We start from the raw sequence: 21,432 nt of genomic DNA, 5'->3' as shown, positions 1-21,432 counted from the left end.
CAATGAGCTCAATTCTGTTTTCCCTGATGTTATAACCAAATGCAAAAAGCACACACTTCGGTGTTTTTTAACTAACTTACTTAAAAATAGATAGATATAAACTACATTAACCCCATTGTCTCATCTATCATTCTATTTTTATTTTTAAGGTAAGAACTCTTGTTATATCATTAAACATAGAATTATTTTTCACCAAAGTTATTTTTATACCTATTCACACTCATTTTTTTTCCCTACAAGTGACCTTTACCCATGCATCCATTGCCTCTGAATCTCTCATAAAACCTGGATTCCCCCATTTTGTACCAAAAATACTCTCCTAAAAGTCACTAATGACTTCCCAATCAATATATGAACTTTTCTCAAATCCCCATTTTCCTTGACCTTTTTAAAGTGTTTGACATTGTTCACCACCACTTTTTGAGACATTGTTCCCTTAGTTTTCTTAACCCAATAGCTATCCTGATTTTCTTCCTACCCCTGTTTCTATTTTTTTTCCATTTGTTTTCCTTTTGGTACAACTGTATGATGCCAAACCTTTAAATATTGTTCTTCCCTGGGTTACATCCAAGATCCATTGCTCTTCTTGTGTTTGCCTGCTCACACTGGACAATCATATCTATTTTTTCATCTTTTTTTCCTTCTAGTTTCATTAAGATATAATTGACAAACAGCATTGTATAGGTTTAAAGTGTATAGCATAATGATTTGACTACCATATATGATGAAATGATTAACACAATAAGTTTTGTGAACATTCATCATTTTATATACATACAAAATAGAAGAGGAAGGAAAACATTTTTTTTCTTGTAATGAGAACTCAGGATTTACTCTCTTAACTTTCATAAAAATGTAAAACAGTGTTAATTATATTAATCAGGTTGTATATTATATCTCTAGTACTTATTTATTCTATAACTAGAAGTCTGTACCTTTTGATAACTTTCATCCAATTCTCCCTCCTCCCACTCACACCTCTGGTAACCACAAATCTGACTTCTTTTTCTATGAATTTGGTCGTTTGCTTTGTTTCATTTGTTTGTTGAAGTATAATTGACTTACAACATTATAGTAGTTCCTGGTGCATAACATAGTGATTCAGTATTTCTATGCATTACAAAACCATCACCACAAGTCTAGTCACCATCTGTCACCATACAAAGATATTACATCATTATTGACAATGTTCCCCATGCTGTACCTTTCATCCCTGTGACTCATTTATTTTGTAACTGGGAGTTTGTACCTCTTGATTTCTCTCACCTGTTTCACTCTTCCCTCACCATTTTCCCCTCAGGCAATCACCTGCTTTTTCTCTGTATCTATGAATCTATTTACATTTTATGTTGTTCATTTGTATTGCTTTTATATTCCACATAAAAGTGAAATCATATGGTATTTGTCTTTTTCTCTCTGACTCATTTGGATTAGTGTAACACTCTCTATATACACCCACGTTGTTGCAAATAGCGAGATTTCATTCTTTTTTATAGCTAAGTAATATTCTATTGTGTATATATACTGAATCTTTATCCATTCATCAATCAATGGGTGCTTAGGTTGCTTCCATATCTTCTTATTTTAAATAGTGCTGCAATGAACATTGGGGTGCATGCATCTTTTTGAATTAGTATTTTCATTTTCTTTGTATAAATATCTGGAAGTGGAATTACTAGATTGTATAGTAGTTCTACTTTTAATTTTTTGAGGAACCTCCATACTGTTTTCCACTGTGCCTGCACCAACTTACATTCCCACCAACAATGCAAGAGGGTTTCCTTCTCTTCACATCCTCACCAACACTTGTCATTCATTGTATTATGACAATAGCCATTCTGACAATTGTGAGATGTGATGTTTTGTGGTTTTGATTTGCAATACTCTGATGATTAGTGATGTTAAGTATCTTTCATGTGTTTGTTGGCCATCTGTATGTTTTCTTTGCAAAAATGTCTTTTCAGATTCTCTGTCCATTTTTAATCAGGTTTTTTTTTTTTTAATGTCGAGGTGTGTGAGTCCTTTGTATATTTTGGATATCAACACCTTATCTGATAAGTGGTTTGCAAATATCTTCTCCCATTCAGTAAGTGGCCTTTTTGCTTTGTTGATAGTTTTCTTTCTGCACAAAAGATTTTTAGTTTGATATAGTAGCATTTTGTTTATTGTCTACTTGTATGCTATCAACTACTACTTCTACACTGATGATTCCTAAATCTCTATTTCTGGCCTTGTGTGTGCTCCCCTTTGGTTCTTAATGGTATTCTGAAATCTGTCTTTGTTCAGAGCTAGAAGGATAGCTAAAAATATACTTTTCTTAGTTCTGCTGCTATTATCAATTCTTAGAATTTATTGCCATGTTAAATGTTGCTTGAAAGTGAAAATCAGAGGTTTAGTCACCTGAAGACAAAAGAAAAACTATGTGTAATGATCTATTCAGTTGTAGTATCAGACAAGGTAGGTCAAAGATTATGCTTATAATATAAACAAATCTCAGATATCTTCCTTCTACCACTTTACCCTGGTAGCAGCAGAGCAACTTCTTCCAGAGATGTTCAGCTTTCAGGATAGCTTAGGAGTATGGGACGTGCATGTCTTTCAGGAGCTATCTGAACATTGAACAGAGGCTTAGGACCCTCACCCCTCCCTTTACCTTATCATGTAAAACCCTTCATCAATATTACTTCTACTGACAGCCCAGTCTAGATAGCATTTCATAAAAGGCCAGAATGCATTGGTTCTATAATTATGCTGCCTACTCTGCTACCAATATACAAGAAGAATCAGAAGTGCCTCCCTTGCTAGTTCTCTCTTCAAAGTAGGGAAAGTAATATCTGCTCTGCCTACTTTCCTAGAATGTCTGAGCCAAGAAATTAATGGAAGTGTAGGTGCTATTCACAAAAGCGATAATTTCGTTAATTACTATTGTTCAAAGAGCAAGCAAAAATACAAACCTTGATAAATGTTGATATGGGTCCAAGAAAATCATAGTTTACTGGACAAAGTGTTAAACGGTTCCATTCATCTTAATGAAGCAAAAAGTTGCTGGGCTTGATTGATCCCAAAGGAGTTCATGCATGAGCCCTTGCATGGTAACCATAACAGATCTTTTGGGAGTTTAGCTTGTTCTCTTGGTTTTATTCTGAGTTGCAAATGCTCAAAAAGCACCATGTCATTCATAATGTTTATGTACCATAGTAGTAGAGAACCTATACCTGTGCTTATAAAACAACCATACAGCCTGAAAATTTAGGCTGCCATTTGAGACTTATTCTGACCATCCACTGTAGATGGCATTTTCATGAATATTTATGGTGAAATGAGAATTCATGGCTTATCTCTCTTGCTGTTCTGACGTCTTTTGAAAAAGTGTATGTGTTTGTAGACTTGTCATAGCAATTTCCGAGAAGAGCAATGTCAACATGTGGTAAGAGAGCCTTTCATCTAGTAGGCAAGTTGCTTTTGCTGAAGATGATCTAGGCAGTGCTAACGCTTTTGGAACAAATGAGCACACAGCAGACACTCCGTACTAAAACACATAGTACTAAATGGAGGGAGAAGAATAAAGAGGTGAATAGAAAATAATTTCATAACTTAATTTTCTTTTTAGTTGCCATCATTTAAATCATAGAATCTAAGGACTAACAGCAACCTTGAGATTATCTGATCCTGTGTTTCTGAAATTTCAATCATTCTTAAACCTCCTGAATGATTTTTCCACATCTGTTTATCACTATTTAATATGTATAATAGTATGCATAACTTTCCTTAATCTATTCAAATTTAATTTTATTTAAATTTATTTAACTTCTTTTAAAATGAAATATTCTACTATTATATGTTCAAAAAACAAGTAACCTCTGACATAAAGAGGTGGTAATTACAAAAAATAAATACTAATTTTCTAATAAATATAATTAATTAATTGTTAAAATAAAGTATTTGTTCATAAATCTCCCTAAATTATGTTGAATGCCACTTGTGGCAAATGGGTTCAGGTCTACACCTGCTTTGCATCAATACAGTGTGTAGAAAAGAACTTCTTTCTCTCAGAAAGACTGACTCCTGTCTGAGATCACACAGCAAGGCCATGGCAAAGATAAGACTGATCTGGTTATAGAAATGTTTCACTATCTAAGAATAATAACTTCTTTTCTGTATGCTCCATGAAGAAAATTTTCATTGAATTTTCAATTTACTTGAGGCTTACTAGGTTGTCACATAACTTTTTCCTTCCTAAATTTACTGGCATATTTAGAACTGTATGCCCATTTACAAAAGGTGCTAATGTAACAATCAAAGAGTTAAAAAGATGAAGTGAAATATGGGACAGGACATCACCAGAGTTGGACCAGGGAAAAATCTTGATATAGATGGATTCAGATGTGCAAAACCTCAATCTCAACAGACAGAAAGGGAAATTAGACACTGATCATGTCTCCTAAAAGCTGCATGAATCTTGAGGGCCCAGAAAAACACCCAACTAGGAAAGGAACACCAGGTTTAACTGAAAATGTTAGTGACCAGGAAGGAGTTTGGAGTCTAGAAAAAAAAAAAAGAAGCTAAACATCAGAGATTTCTCCAAATTAGTCACTTCCAGGGTGTATTTTCCTGAATTTATTTAGTAAACAGTCATCCCAATTTCCTATATTTTCTTCACTTTAATCTCCAGATATAGGCAGTGATAATTGGTGCTCAGCATAATGCTTCAAAAACTAGTATAGCCCTCATTTAACATCAACATCATTAGAATGGTAGCAAGAGTCTCCAAATAAAATTAATATTAATTTTTTAGCTTAATTAGCTTTATCAGTTGTTACCAGCTGTAAATGAACATTAGCCAAAACCTAGCTAAATTGCACTAAATGATTTCAAATGGCATTAACTAGAAATGCAAAATTATAAAGAGCTGTGAAGACCATTTGATGTAAATGTCTTAAAAAATCAGGTGGGGAAACTAAAGTCCAGAGAGGGATGGAACTTGTCTACAATAACATAGAAAGATAACATCAGAACTGCAGTTAAAATCTGCATGTAATGACTGCCAGTATAATCCTACTTTTTAATACCGTGTTGTATGTGGTCATCAGCTTTCCCCTCTCTTTCCTTCACTTCTCACTCCAACCCTTGCTTTAGAATGTTTCTGCTCTTGCGAATACAGGATTTTTTTGAGAGAATATCTTTTCTTTTAAAACTAAAATTGCAGGTGAGTTTTTCTTCAAAACCAAACTCTATTCCAAGTTCATCAAACTCATTTAGCTTTTGCGCAACCAAGACTTCATATTTTGGCCCTATTTCTTCATACTAACTAGAATCTAAATCAGTTCTCGAATGGCTAACTCAGCTCTACCCTAGATCTGACATCTGTCTCTCTTTCCTGCACCTGGCTTCATTTATCTTTATACTTTTCAGCGTGTTTACATTGCCTGCACAAGCTAGATTTTTCTAAAGCCTCCTGCTCCCCATAACCTTTATTTCCCCATATTTGGATAATTTTTCCCTAAAATGTTTTCAAAATGTCAATTGTTTGTCCAGAAATTTCCTTCAAGGAGAGAGAACAAGTGTTTACAGGAAGAACTATTGTTTGCAAATGCACATTATACTACTGAGCTACTGCCTTTTTGGGTGAATTGCCCCTTATGCCAAGAAATACAAATAAAAATTAACAAAATATGGAAGTTGAAACAAAAATGCAAGGTGAAGTAACAGAACCCAGCTCCTTTTGGAGGAAAACGGTGCCAGGATGTTTGAATGCTAGTAGATTTAGGACAATTGCCTATTTACGTTAGTAGATTGAAGGTGAAAAGTACACTGCATTTCAGAAAGTGGAAGCCATGCTTGGTCACTCTCCTATCTAGTTGTCTTCTGGAAGAGAAAAATTACAGAAGAATAGTTCCAAAAATGATTTGGACAGTATGATCCTCTTTCAACTCTAAATTTCAACTTTAACGTTTTTGCGCTTGCTAGCTTATTTAACTTACTAAATAACTAAGGGATTTTGCTTATTTATTAGTTTATTTATTTATTTATTTTTCATAGAGGGTTTCTGTATATTAAGTTAGCTTTTTGCTACATAAGCTCTTGTCATCTGTGTTATGCAACCAGAAGGTACATATGGTCCTTGCTTACAAGTGTTTAAAAGATACCTTCTCTTCTGGGAAAATCCAGTATATTTATATGTCGCTAGACTCTCAACTTCCCTCCCCTTGATCTGTTTCACTGATTCTTCCCTGGTCCTGCTCCCCTGTTGATTATTCACCAGCATTCTGTGTCTGTGTATCTATATATTGATTGGATGATGACAGAGGAATTTCTTTTTCAATTGATTTGTTCTCCTTGAAAATTCGAGTTTTAATATGTAGATTATCAAATTGTTTAGGAAATATACTTTCAAATCAATTGTTGTAGAATCAAATTGTATTAAGAATCATCCTGCTTCCCACACCCCACATTCACAAACATACACACCCTGTAGACTATTGGTTTTGCTGGTTAAAATTAAAGGAACCAACAGGTATAGTGAAAATAATAAACTTATAGTCTCTATAATTGTGAGCTTAATCATATTTGTCTTAAAAACAAAAGCCTCAATTTTATCACATTATAGTGTATATAGTATCATAAACAGGCACACTTTTTTTAGCAGAGACTTATTTATAAATTGTTTATTGTCATTAAGACATCCTTTATAAGATAATTTTGATATGGTCATGATCATGGATCATTAAAATCTATCAATTTTGCATAATGGTGCAATTTCCAGTTACATAGGAGTCTCTCAACACGTTACTTTACCACTCTTTATTATAGAAATATTCAAATATAAACAAGAATGAGAATGGTGTGATAAACCCTAAACACCTATAACGCAGCTTTAATAATTATGAACATGTTGTAAAACTTGTATTTATCTGCCTTCACTCATAATTTTTACTGAAAGATTTTAAACAAATACCAGATATAATGTCGTTTCATCCATGAGCACTTTAGTAAGCATCTCTAACTTATGATGACAATTATTTTTTACATTACTACCATACAAATTTTTTTTTTTTTACTGGTCTTGCTAGCTTGCTATATTAGAGAAGATTTCCACAGAAGACTGGGAATGTTGGAATATTATCCCAACTCTGTCAACATCTAACTGTGTGACCCCTTGGGGACGTCAGTTTCCCTTTCTGTCAAATAAAATAGATAGAATACCTAAGACCCCATTAATCTCTGATATTCTGGTTTTAAATAGCAAAAAAGATTAAGTTTGATAATCTATCTTTTGTTATTACGCCATTAGGTAGGCACAGAGAAAAGAGGATTAAAACCTGGTATCTTTAAACTGCATTGAGAACTTGAGATTTAGAAACTTTTAAAAATTAGTGAAATAGTTTCAAGGATGATTATTTCTGTCTTCTGAGGAAACGTTTCCTGTAACTGCCTACACAGGAACACTCAATAATTATTTGAAAACAATAATAACGTGGTTTCATCATTCTAACCATCTTCTTCCTTAAAGGGCTAGCACTGTCTTGACAGAAGTGCTCCTAAAGCCTGTGGCGCCCTCTTCTGACCCCTCATCCAACAGGGTGAGTCAACGCTTTTGTTTCTGAACTGCCCTTGGGCTTTAGGCTTTCTCCTTAACTTATCTGTTATACTTTAGTCTTGAAATATAGTGTAAAAATTCAGATCTGACTGGTGGAAGACATAGGTCCTATGAAATAAATGTGACTACAGCTCCACAGTGAATACTTTACATATTCTTCCAGGTTTTGAAATTTGAGAATTGTTCCAGAGGAGAAGTAACATTGAAATTTGAAAGATGATAGAAGTCTTACTCATGCAATGAGCCTATATAAGAAAATCTTATGAAAAGAAGAAATGAGAATTTTATACTAAAATATCTAAATTAATTACAAAGAAATAATTACTATATTAAAATTCAAGCTTCATGTCATTAACTCTGTTCCTTAGAGCAGAGAAGCAAGATGGACTGTTCTGCACAACTTGTAGTCTGCACTTTATAACTACTTTATGATTCTCTACTCAAAGATAGATGTTCTCTTGGAAAACATCTAATGCTTTATCTCACCCCTCATTGTCCATTCATGCTAATTTCCTTTCCTATTCTTCACAAATGTTGCTCAAGGGAGTTTTCTAACAAAATGACCTCTTCTCTCCTTGACATTCTTCATCCATGCAACTGACATCCTCATTACTTTCAGCCCCATCACAAATTTTATTTGCTTAAAGAAATCTTTCTTGAATGTTCCACATTATATGACCTGTTCTCTCCTCTGAATCCTTATATCTGGAATCACACTATTAAGAATTCCATTATACTATAATATAATGAGAATGATTCCACAAACTATCATTCTAACAAAATTTTTTAAATCTCACTATAATAGTTACGTTATATTCTCTGTTTTCTGATTGTTATTGTGTTTGAATTTTGATTTGTCTTCCCATTTGGAGTTTAAGCTTTAGAAATACGAAAACATACTGACCTGTTTGAAAGTTTCTCACAAGACTGGGTTCACTCAGTATCATTCCTAAAGTCCTAAGTTCTCTTGCTGTTGGGTCTTCTAGTGGTGAAATCTAGATAAGGCTGGGAATTGAAACTTGTCAGTTAAACAGACCACTCAATTAACCAAAGTAACTAGCTTCCTGACCACCTCTATTTGATGGGTACCATATTTATGCCTTAGTAGTCTTTTGCTGGCTGTTTTTAAAATTCACAATAAATCAACTAGTACTTTCAGCTACACATTTACTTTCCAGATAAATTTTCCTTAAAAGCAAGTATTAAAATCACTATTGAAGAATACAGTTCCATTTCTTGAAAGCTATTTATATTTGCTGAAGAAGCCAGCTCCTGGTTGGATTCTGTACTGGAGCCAACTCTTTTACCAATTTGTTTGGCAAGATTAACTGGTATTGTCAAGATAGATTCAAACAAAAAATGGAAAGCAGAAAAATTTTTCAAAGACTAAAATGTTAATTTACAATGATATTTAATGCAAAATGAAACTAGGCAGGTCCGTGCTATGCATTTGCCCTATTTATGGCAAATTTACCTTTGGAATCCTGGGTATGACCTTGTCCCTTGCTGCTAAAATGGTACAAAAAGTGCTTAGAGACACTGCACTTTTATGCAAATTAGAAGATAAGCCATCAAGTGGAATATTTTGTCATTGAAGAAGGGATAAATATGAGCAAAATTTATTTTGAATTGATCACTGAAGCCTATGAAAAAGCAAGTGTTTGTATGATTGGCTTTCATGAAGCTTGGGTGATCTATTTTGAAGGTATCTTTTCCCCTCCTTAAAATTATTATTTTGTTTAGCCTACCCTTGGGACAGTACTGCCTCAGTGACATGCACCTACCTCCTTCCTCCTCTGTGACATGCTTTTTGAGAAACCTTGCCTTCCGTTCATCTCTGTTAACTCCTTGTTCCCTTTTCTCAGATGATCCACATCATTCCCCTTATGTTCTGTTTAGAACCTCTCTTCATTACTTTAAGTAAATGGTCTTTATAAAGGTTAGTGCTCAAGCCTTACTCACAGCTCATCACCCACTTTCCTTTTCAGGGTTTCTCAGATGAAACAGAAAAAAAAAAAAAAGCTGATAGGAAATCCAAGAAAATAGAAAGTACCAACTTACTAACTTATGGGAATCACATTTCCTTAGACATAAAAAAGTCTAGGGCATTTTTAACACGTTTAGTAGATTAAGTTAGCATCTATAAACCATGATCATGAGACTAGAACTGCTTTCATTCATTTCTTCAGTCATGCTTACTTTTATTATTGAATAAATATTTTTGAGTACTTTGAGCCACGTTGTGTTCTGAGTTATGAGAATACAGTAATGAACAAAAGATGAGCTATATTCTTATGGATTTACAATTTATTGGGGGAAGAGAAGGATTTAAAAAGTCTAAAACATGATTATTTAAATTTAAAATAAGTTAAGTTTAAAATAATAAGTTATTAAAAAAAACAAGTTCTTGTGAGAAAGACTTTTGTGGTAGAGTGGGGGCTACTTTGAACTGGGTGATCAGGGAAGTCCTCAATGAAGAAATGATAGTTAAAATCATATCTGAAGAATGATAAGGATTTAGGCACATGATGGAAGTGCAGGTGGAGATTAAGTATATCAAAGAGGGGAACAGTATTCCAAGGCCTTGAGGTAGGAAGAAGTATTGCCATAGTGAAATAGGAAGAAAGTGGCACAATAAGAGTGGGGAAAGCTTTACTGAGGAAAGAGGAATTTGCTCTATTTTTTCTGCCTCACTGCTTGAGCTGGGACATCTCATCTCATCATATCCTACACTTGGACTGGGATTTATACCATTGGCTCCACTGGTTCTCAGACCTTTGTACTCAGACTGAATTACACAGAGAATAAGATTAAGAATCTGAGGGTGGGTGGGAGTGAAAAAATGTTACATCAATTTTTAACATGTGGGACAGACAGGCCTGATATCCTATAGTTTAATGTAAATACGTCTAAGTGAAGTCAGGGCTAGGACACAGATTGGGAAGTCTCAGTTGGTGTTGAAATATGGGAGTATATAAGGCTACTTTTCCATTACCAAAATAGAAATAAAATTTAAATAAAGACAACCTTTGACACTTGGAATTAATGAAACTATTTGGGCTTATTGTTAATTATCCTTCCTCTAATTATTGATCAGTATTCAAAATCATTTACACTTTCAGCACATGGCAAGCATGGGAAAAAAGAAAAGGGTAGCTGTTCACATGACACTAAAGTTTCAATTCACTAATAAAAAATAAGCCAACCATATGAATATTTCCAAATACCTAGATGTCATCTAAGTAAAACATAAAAGTGATATAATGTAAAGAAAAATAATTTTGTATGCTTTCCATCAACTTGCTTTTTTGTTCTATGCACACAATAGACACAATAGTATTGAAAGCTTCTGTGACATTGATACTCTAGGAAAATCACAGTGTCAAATCCTAAAATTCTGGTGTAAGGCTATTTTCTTTTTCTTTTCTTTTTTTAAATCAGCACCTATTTATTATCTCACAATTCTATTCATCAGAAATACAAGTACAATGTAATTTAACTGTGTCTTTTGATTAAAGTCTCACAAAGCCCAAATCAAGGTGTCTGCAAGTTTGTCTTCCTTGCTGGAGGCTCTGGGGATATATACACCTCCAAGTTCATTCAAATTGTTCCCTCAATTTAGTTCTTTGTGTTTACTGACAACTATTTTCAACTTGAAATATCACTCCTGTCTTTTTAACAGGCCTGGTAGAGACTGAATGCCTTACTGTGGGTCACCAAGTAACCATGAACTTCAAACTGAACATCATAAAATTAGTTATTATCTGATGCATTGAATCATTAAAATTGGATATGAAGAATGGCATACCGAAGATTCGGTGACTGTGCCAGTTGAGAGGCAGCAACCTTAAAGCAGCAGTCGATAAATGATGCCTTCTCCCCATAGCCAGGAACCAATGGGTAGAGATGGAAGGTGCCCTTCTCACTATTATATTTAACAATTCATAGAAGGAACTTTTGCTTCCTGTTATGAAAATATTGGGGTTTGATGGGATTGAAAGCCTTACTACTCAAAGGCAGAATGCTTCCACTAGGGAACAGTCATGGTTTCATTAAATTGGAAGCTAAGACTGATTCTTAGCCATTTGAGTCTCCTCATGAGCTTACAGGCACAGAAAGAATAACTTACTGGCTGGGGTGATTGATTCTGATTACCAAAGGGAAATTTGGTTGTTGCTACACAATAAATCCAAGGAGGACTATTACTGGAACTTAATGGATTCACAAAGGTACCTCTTTTACTCTCGCCAAATAGCCATGATCAATGAAAAACTGCAATAAATATAGGATTGTCAAAGACTCAGATCCTGCAGTGATAAAAGTTTGTGTTATTTCACTAGACAAAACAAAGCACACACAGCTGAGATGCTGCAGAGAGCATAGGAGGACAAGGAATTTGTTGTGGAAGAAGAAAAAAATGATTATCAGCTTACGACTCATGGGCAGCTAAAAAATCAGAGGCTGAAGAAGCTATGCTTTACTTTGCTTCTTTTCCCCTCCTACCCATTCCCATTGCCTTAAATAAAAGAAGAGTAATGGTGGTAACTAACATTTTATTTTCCAGTGGAAATGTCATTGAATTGACACTATCCTGCAATTAGACGGTAGATGATGGGAATTTGTGTCTTCTCTATGTTGGGGACATTAATATTTTACCCGGACACAAAATAAGAGTTCATCTTGAGGAGAAAAAGGAATGGGTTTTGCTGGATATTCCCTGCCTTGTTCTCCAGAGCCACTCCTCACTCTTATCCAGTCTGCTTGTAACAGGGAAGTTAACCTTTGTGAACTGCATCAATGCATTCCTTTCCCTCTGGCTTGTAGTTGAGTTCAGCTGTGTCTTTTTTTAAACTTTGGTAAAAGGACAAAACTCCTGTTAGAGAAAGTCCTCATCTATAGCTAGTCTTCCCAGGTTCTGGGAATCATTCCTTCCCCTTGTATCGTCAAAGCTAGGGACTATAAGTGTCCTTTAGTGTTGCTAGTCCTAGTGAGCTTCATTGAGATTTGTTGGTTTCTATTAACTTTTATTACATCTTAGTAAATTGTCCCTTTATTACTCTTTTCATTATCCTGTTTGAGAGTGCCTTCTATTTTCTGTCAAGACCCTGAATGACACATCAAGTATCAATTTCCCCCTATCTACCCTGAGTACGTTCTAGGATCTGCAAGGCCAAGTCATATTACCTTTTATCCAAGCCAAAAACCTAGGAGTCATCAATGACAAAACCCATTACACTACATATCAAAACCATAACTATTTTCTATCAGTTTTATACCAAAATATTTCAAAGTCCTTTATTTCTTTCTTTCATCATTATCAATTTCCTAGTCCAATCTACTGTCATTTTTTTTGCTCGGAATACTGAAATAGCCTCCTAACGGGTCTTACCTCCTTCCCTTTGGTCCTGCAATAATATATTTTCCTCACTGCAGCCAAAGTGATCTTTTAAAAATACTGATCTGTTCCCTTCCATGATCCTGATTAAAATCCTTCAATGATTTCCTTGGCATCATATTCTCTATCTTGTGTCATAGAGAGCTGGTCAATCATCTGCTTCCAGTTATAAGTCCAGAAATTTGGTTTAAATCTTTAATGAGCCAGGCCATTCTCTCGGCACTTTTACCAACACAGTTTGATAAACAATGCATCTTATGGCAGGGAGCTTCCTTTAGGATCCTGTTCTTTCACATATTCTCTATCTTGTGTCAGTGTCACCTTTAAACTTATTTCAAATTTAGCTATAGTTTAATAGTTATTCATGCAAAAAAAACCCTGAGTTACTCTTTTTTTTTTTTCATTTTCCTTTCTAGCTATTCTCACCTATTTATGCTTCCAGTTGAACTTTCAAATAATTTTGTCAAATTCCAAAAATAAATCTTTGGGGATTTTGATTAGAATGTAGTTAAACCAATAAATTTAATAGGGAGACAACTTTTTTATTTGTAATCCTTTTTCTTCCCTTTCCATGTACTCAGCTCTTCTTTTGTATCTGTTCATTAATTTTTGTGGTTTTATTCATAATGAATCCAGAAATTTCTTGTCCCATGCTATTTTATGTCCTTGTTACTATTATGAATAGACTATTTTTTACCTGTCTGTATTACCTTTTTAATTACTTGTTGGTGATATAAAGAAAAGCCACTGGATTTTGTTTATATTATGCTGAATCTTCTTGTTGATTTTTAAAGTTTTCAATCAATCCACTAGTGTTTTATACATAAAATCTCATGTCATAATAAACATAATTTCATCCTCCTTTAGAAAGTGATATTTGCTATTTGCTTCACATATTATCAGATAGTGACCAGAATGTCTAAAACAACACTGAATAGCTACAATAGCCAGCATCTTTTCTTGTGTTTCACCATTATCCATGGTGCTGACTATTTAAGATAAATATGTAAAGAATATGTCTCTTTTCCTAATTTTTATATTTTTAAACAAGGAATAGATGTATAATTTTATTGAATTCCTTCTGAATATTCTCATTCTTTATTAAGAATCAGTTCTTTAATTTTTTAGCCACTGTTATTTTCTAATTATTGCACCTGTTTTTTCCACTTTAAAGGTTTGTGTTATTGTCTTATTTCTAAACTCTTGATAAATATTTAGTTAATGTGTTTTCTTTTTTTAAGAGAGTATTTAGGGCTATGGATTTGACTGGGTACAGTTTTGGCTACCAAAATTAATCAACAATCACTACCAGTAGGTAATCAGTGATATCAGGAACAGTTTTTAACCTAACCCAAGAGAAAGAGTCTAAAGTACTTCCCCCTTTGTAGGGAGTTTATACTCTTAGATAAGTGACTAGAGATCATATGGTGTGAAGTTATTAAAAGTCATCAACCTCTTATCCAAGGTTAGTTCTTAGTGAACTATTGTAGTCGTATATGGTTGCTTAAATTTTTGTGAAAAAAGAAGCACATTAAAGGTTTGAAATTGCTATGGGCCTGAAGGCTCTTAACACATAGTTGAATTTACATGTAAGCTAATTATGGGGTGTCTATAAAATATTAATTGATATAATATCAAAAGAGGAGTAAAATATGAGATTATAAAATATAAATGTGTAGACATGGGAGTAAGGGCAAAGCTAAGTTCATAATTTTAGATCTATTGCAGGTATGCCAAAGTGAAATAAGTAGTGGTAATTGTTCATATTAAGTATCCCTCAAATGAGAAACAGTGGTTGAATATGGTAAAATTTATTATAGAGTTGTAGAATTCACACAACCTAAATTCCTCATAGCATTCAATACTTACACAGTTTTGTGGATTTCACAATACAGTTATCAGTGAGAAAGAATCACTGCATTAGTGAAAATGACTTCTTTTGAAAGATTTTTTCACATATAAGTTTGATTTATCACAGAGCACCTAACAGAAATGCAAAGATGTAATTTCTAAATTCAGGAAATTTGCAAAAATGAAAAAGAAAATGAAACTTAACAATGTTAAGAGATTTGACATGCTTCACACAAAAAGGACAAAAAGAATTTTAAATATTTTAAATTTAAAACATGTTCTATTGTATGACTGAAAAGCTTGCTTTAAACACACACACACACACACACACACACAAAAGAGAAAGGATGGAATAGATTGTCAGGATGTTAGCTGATGCTGCTTTCAGAAATCTAAACTCTATAAATTCAAAAAAACATAAGAATCATTTCATTTCAGTTTCAAACAGCAAGCACTGCCAATTAAATTAAAAATCGACATAAGCTTGCAGTGGTTAGTAGTTTTTTCCCTTTTTTTTAGTATAAGCCATAAAGTAAATGTATGAGTAAATATATCTTGAATATCCCACACACTTTAATTTGAAGTCATATTGTAAATCTCTGACTTCCTATTACTAAGTGCACTCTTTTTCTGTTGTCTTTCACTCTTGACAGATCTTGGTCTCAACAATGAATTCGTTGGGGAAGTGTCTAATCTTCCAACACTTATCAATGGCACGTCTGTTGAAACCTGTAAGGAAATGTACAAAAAAGCAGCTTTTTCATTTTTGTGTAAATGAAAATATATCTAGATTTGCTCTCTAGTTTTTCCCATACTCCACCCATACTCTTCTTCACTGTCTCAGTAACACAGGGTGAAGGAAGGTATATATTACCTACCCAGCAAGAGGTCTCTTCTACGAAGGCGGAAGGACTTGCGGTTGTTGCAAAGTTGGTAAATAAAGATGCCAAGGTTACTAACATCACGAATCTCTTCCACAGCAACCAGGTCTTCACGAACCACGTAAGTGTGAGGCAGGTATTTGCCACTCTAATTTTTTTTTAAAGATTGAAATAAGAAATTCTTAAAAAGACTATTTAAATACTCACCTATAGTAGATATACCTTTTTTTTTAAAAAAAAATAGACTTTATTTTTGGAACAGTTTTAGATTCACAGCATACTTTTTATTTGAAAATTATTTCAGTAAAATGGAATATTTTGGCTCAAATAATTAATTTTTAAAATGAGGAAGCAATATTATTTGGAAATGCTTATGTAAAAGTTTGACATCCAAAATACATACTGCCAATTTGCCAAAGAGCTCCACCAGATTCTTTGGAGTCATAACAATGGAGGTATTGAGGGGCATCAGATAGCAGTTCCCCAGCAGCAAGTCTAGGTAAGCAGTCATGCCCTGTTGGGGAGGGGAAAAAGTTAGGTGTGATACAGAGAGTATCAATGCTGCAGATTTTCCAACTACTGTTGGAACAAGCAGCTACAACCTTTCAAAATCAACTAATGTATATTTAAAGGAAAAGAATGAAAGAAGCTTTGCCGTAAAAAGTTGTACATTTATAAACAGATTTAATACATACCAATAAACTAAGGAAAAAAGAAATTTCAAGAATACCTATGAGAATGAGAGACTTACCTTTTCGAAGTCATGTATAATTGCTGCAGGGTCACTATCAGAGAAACTGGGGACAGGAACATCAATGATTGCGATGTTGTCATCCTCACGAATGTCAGCCTCTTCTGTCACAGGTAGGAAGTAGGGTTCTTCTCCTTGAAGGGAATTTGCAGGGTCCTCAGAATCAAAGAAGCACATCTCTCCACGGTAGATGGTACTCTAAAAGACAAAAAAGGAGAATCAAAACTTTCTAATACTTACTACCATAACATTTGAATCATTTCTTATACTCATGTCAATTCATTGTACTATTTGTCAAGCTGAGGATTGGTGATTACAGTTATCACCATGAAGACAAATCCGTTTTATAAGCTGAAAGGTGATTTGAAACTTTTCCTAAATCTTCATTTCTTTGGTGACCACCGCAGAATTATTTTTAACTTGCCACTAAATGTATAGCAGCTAGTAACCCAAATGATAAGAATTTTAATTATTATTACCTTGGGCATGAAGTACTTGTAAATGCAGGCTCCACCAACAATAAGTCCTGCCAAGATGAATGAAAGGCCTAAGAGAGTAAGCATGCATCTCCCAGAAGAGCCCTCTTTTTCCTTGGTGGCAACTCGAAGTTCCTATTTATTAAAAAGTAAAACCAAAAGCAAAAAAAAAAAAAAAATTGCAATTTTAGACACACTGTTGCTTCTGTGCACCATTTACCTCCCTTGAAACCCAAGATATTTTAAAATGATGTTGTCATCCTAGCCTAAAATCATTTCAAGAACTTTCTGATATTTAATAGATGTGAAAATCTCCAATTTATAATCTTTTTCTAGCATTTTCAAATCCAAATATAGATATAAAGTTATTTCAAAGTCCATGCTTATAAAATCAGCTGAAAATAACCATTCACTTATGCAATAAGTTATCCTCCTTAAATAAATGGAAGCCGTTAATTACTTTTTGGATTGTGCAATGATATAATCACTAACTTTCTAGAATACAATTATGTTTCTTTAGTATTTTTTGTAAATCAACTTGTTTGCCAACTTAAAGGTGAATTAATACCCTTTGGTTTATTAACTATTTTTGAAAAGGTGTTTTTTGAAAATTAAGTTTTATAAGAAGGAGCTCTATAAAGTAGGTATATACCATTTCCTCCTATTTTAGAAATTAAAATATTAAAGATGAGATATAGTTCACAATGCTCTTAATTTCAATGAGTAATTAGGCTTCCTAATGTCACCCCATGTTCTATGGCTGTGTATTTCTTTAGTGAAATAATGTTTTCTAAGTTCTAGACAAAACACTAGATTTTAAAGAACAGCATTTGCGATAGCTAGGCACAAAAGCTGTGTGTGTGATAGTGACTATAAAATTCTCTTAAATCCTTAATTTGTTTAGTAACTGGAACAAGAAAGATCCAAAACAAACAAGTAACTGATTAGCTCTGTACTCTTCCCAGAGCAGTGGACCAAGGGGCCCCCCAATCCCATTCTTGTATGTCACAACATGGTATAAGCAGCATTAGTACAGAAGGGTAAAATAAACGAAGTCCACAAATCTAGTCTTTCTTTGTTAATCAGAGGGTAAACCATTCAGACTGCTATGTAAATTGAATTGTTTTAGTCTTTCAGGCCACTAGCTCTTTTCTGTGACAACTACTATAATGCTTATGGGATCAAATTAAACGTCAATTAATTTGGTGAAAACAAATACATGGATTCTAAGGAGAGGCAATCATTTCATAAATGGCTTCTCAAAAGTGATTTTTCTTTAAAATTCAAAGAAATTTAGTATTCAAATGTTCTTAGCTACGTTTTTTAACTTTAACACTACAAAGGCTATAAAGTATGATTATGAATCACTGTAATCTAGAGCTAGAGGCTTAGAAATTATATTTTAGATGATAAAATGGTCCAGAAAAATGAAGTGACTTCCCTATAAGTTACAAAATGACTTATTCAAAAGTCTCAAAAAAATGATTTTTTTTCTTGTCACTGAGATGTGAGAAAAGCAATCTGCACTGCAATTTCATTTCTTCTTCCAATATTTCAGGGATTTTATTGTTAAGCAAGGTAAAGAATTAGAGTGTCAATTTCATAAAATTTCCCACCATAGTAAGCAAGGTATGAAAACTAAGTACTCATGGATGGATGAATGGATTTAGAAATAAGGATTTTTTTTTCACTTAAATTTACTGGACTTCAGTGTGGTAGGGGCTGTCACTTATCATAGCTCACTTCCCTCTGAACTGTATTTAAAGTCACTGTACACAGCCTCTGACATACTATTTTGTTGTGTTCAATTTCTGATAAGCTGATCAATATATCACAATATAATATGCCAAATATTATTGAGTCAATGTCTTACAGTGGCCAGGTCAGGGTCCTGTGGAAACTTCTCAAACACTTAACAGAGAAATATAATCATACTGCATATGCTCATTCTTGTTTATTCTTCATCACACCACAGGCCTAGCATAAGTATTGCTTTCATATTAACTGAATTCAACTACAAATCATGAAGTCTGTGGTAGTAAGGGAAAAAAAAAGGATTACTGTCTGGCTATATTTAACTACTGGCACCTAATTAGACCTCCCCAAAAAATCTGGCCATATTTCCCTTACAAAGTAAGTGGGACAATTACATATTTGACCTTCTGTCATTTAATCAAAACCTCAACAGTGCAAGGGGTTATTTTCAAATTACGAAATGTGTAATACACAAAAGCTAGTTTGATTGCTTGGTTAACTATTTAAAGTTTCTGTGATAAAAATTCTGCAAAACACATTAGCATTTCAAATTGTGCGCATAATCAGTTTTACTACATGGATTCTCATTTCACTCAATGATCTTTCCAAATTTCCACTCTGAAAACAGAAGTTTAAACTTTATAGAGAGAACAAGACACGTTAGGACAGGTCTGCAAACTTCAACACTGCATAGATTTTGCAGAACAAGAAGAAAAATATGATTGTGTCTTTTAACATTGAGATTTAAATGAGGAAAACGTGGAGTAGTTTACAAACGCTGAAAACATGTTAGATAGACATTTAAAGGAAATTGAACTGAATAAACAACTGGTAACATTTTTAGGGGGGAAACTCCCCTAGTTGCTGGCAATGCTAGATTAAATCACAAGGTCGGACCTCCTTAAGATCTTTCCATGGGGGAGGGTGGGTAGAGAGTATATCGCTCAAAGGATATTGAGCAAAAACCCTCAACATTTCTTTCTGTGAAAGATGAGTGTTTTCTTTAGGAAATGCCACTCCGAAAACATGCAAGGCTCTTGCATAAGAGAGCACAGTGAACATATCAAATTCTAATTAAGACCAACTTCAGTTTTGACAACTCCTTTACCGAATGCTTAACCCCTCTTATCTCCTCCAGGGAGAAACTGAAAATATGCACAGGCAGGCACAGATATACTTGCCCCAAACCATACCGGTCAGGGTCAGAGCTGCCCCTTGTCCCTGTCCCACCTCCGCAAACACTCAGCAATCCTAGAAAGACTTAGATTCATCGAACTTTATATACGTCAAAAGTAAAAAGAATTAAAACTCGTGTTCTTGCTCACCCTGCGATTCCTCTCCGCCCCTGTGGAGGCTGTGGACGCCCCCGGAGCTGACTGGGTGGTGTGCCTCTCGTTGATCCCCAGCCACCCACATGTTCCCTAGGAGAAGGTGACTTCGTGTCCCAGGGGTTCTCCTCAAACTCCCTCCAACATCCCTCTGCGATGTAGAGAGTGGGCTGGGACAGACGGAACGTGGCGCTACGCGCGGAGATGCCAAGGGGCGTGGGGCACAGCAAGCGGAAGGTGGCGCGACTAGACAGAATGGGGGCTACTGGGCAAACCCAATGGACAGTGCAGAGAGGACTGCTTGGGAACACAGGAGCTCCGAAGCAGTTTACTTTTTGTCCTCAACCACCTACCCTTCTCCCTCCCCGCCAACCATCCTCTCCCCACCTTCCCGACCCTGGCAGGCAGTCGGGGGTGAAGTGGGGACCGCTACCTTGCCGGTCAAGATCTTAGCTCGGACTGTACGGCTTACGAGGGCCTCCACGTCTTGCTGAGCCTCCTCTTTTTGCACCGCCGTGGGTGTATTGAAGGCGATTTTCACCATGGTGAATCTTCGGGCTGCGCGGTAAGGCGCGGCTCGAATCAGTGTCCTGGGCTGCAGGTTGGAAGAGGAGAGGATCGCGCTAGCCCTAGCAGCACCTTCTTTCTCCCCCTCTTGCCTTACACTACTGCAAACCCAGGTCTGGGGATACTTATGACGCAGTCCCAAGCTGGGTGGGATACCGTGGGCGGGCCCAGGGAGGGGCCGAAGGAGGAGCGAGAGGGGGTCTAAGTGCTGGAATGGGGGTGGGGGTTGCCAGTGAGAGAAGAGGAGGCGGGGTAGAGCTGAGGGCCGGACTCGGAAGCCTCACCTGCACTCCAGGCGTGCTCCCACCAGTTCTCTGCTCTCTCAGATAAGAGCAAGATAGGAAGGAAGCCTGCCGTGTCGTGTCTTTCTGCCTCTGTCCAGGCCACAATAGCTCCTGACCCTGATTCTGTTTTCTCAAACTTGGACCTGGACTCCCGCGGGGCCGGGAACTGTAACTTGGCACCAGTTCAAGCTTCCTCCTCTCTGCACCCACCCAGGGCCCTAAAGCACAGTTCCAGGGCTGTTCTGTACATTTACAATAATACCTTCCCTTTAAAGAACACTCAGAAGCACGTTTATAGTTGCTTGGTTTGCTCTCTCAACACATTTTTCTTTTCATTCCTTGACATTTGTTTGTTTTGTCTTTTTAATTTCCCAACCTAGAGCAGTGCTAAATCAGAAATATAGGGTGCCTGCCTCCTCCACTCCCCATTTTGCAGGTAGGACATGAGGAGACGCAGAGGCGTGTCAAAAGCTTGTAGAAAATCCCCGAAATAATCCAGATCTTTCACTCTCTCAGGTCAGGGAAACCAGACTAAGGTCTCAGCCCT

General features: G+C 35.4%; 1 protein-coding gene across 5 annotated transcripts; it reads right to left on the bottom strand.

Annotated features, from left to right (window-relative positions):
• Window positions 1-14,784: 14,784 nt before the first annotated feature.
• ITM2A (integral membrane protein 2A) lies at window positions 14,785-21,011 on the bottom strand. Of its 5 annotated transcripts, XM_032475224.1 has the most exons (8): window positions 20,886-21,011; window positions 20,468-20,629; window positions 20,032-20,127; window positions 16,955-17,086; window positions 16,476-16,673; window positions 16,128-16,238; window positions 15,722-15,872; window positions 14,788-15,572 (listed from the first exon to the last, which is right to left on the bottom strand). In XM_032475224.1, the coding sequence occupies exons 2-8, from the start codon at window positions 20,576-20,578 to the stop codon at window positions 15,484-15,486; spliced, it is 888 nt and encodes a 295-aa protein (XP_032331115.1). In that variant the 5' UTR covers window positions 20,579-20,629; window positions 20,886-21,011; the 3' UTR covers window positions 14,788-15,483. The 5 variants fall into 5 exon arrangements, with proteins under 5 accessions (XP_006194672.1, XP_032331115.1, XP_032331116.1 ...); XM_032475225.1 differs by lacking the exon at window positions 20,886-21,011 and having other exon boundaries at window positions 20,507-20,729; XM_006194610.3 differs by lacking the exons at window positions 20,032-20,127; window positions 20,886-21,011 and having other exon boundaries at window positions 14,785-15,572; window positions 20,468-20,729.
• Window positions 21,012-21,432: the final 421 nt, after the last annotated feature.

This window comes from Camelus ferus, chromosome X (assembly GCF_009834535.1).
Source record: "Camelus ferus isolate YT-003-E chromosome X, BCGSAC_Cfer_1.0, whole genome shotgun sequence".
In the NCBI taxonomy this organism is placed as follows: domain Eukaryota; kingdom Metazoa; phylum Chordata; class Mammalia; order Artiodactyla; family Camelidae; genus Camelus; species Camelus ferus.
The sequence above is the reverse complement of the archived record's forward strand: the minus strand, read 5'-3'. Positions and strand labels throughout refer to the sequence as shown.

Bases quoted from the DNA above. Each gene is read 5' to 3' on its own strand.
- ITM2A (XM_032475224.1), bottom strand. From the start codon at position 20,578: ATGGTGAAAATCGCCTTCAATACACCCACGGCGGTGCAAAAAGAGGAG. The intron at 20,128-20,467 runs GTAGCGGTCCCC...ACCTTCTCCTAG, and splicing joins CTAAGATCTTGACCGGCAAG to GGAACATGTGGGTGGCTGGG. The intron at 16,239-16,475 runs GTAAGTCTCTCA...CCTCCCCAACAG, and splicing joins TTATACATGACTTCGAAAAG to GGCATGACTGCTTACCTAGA.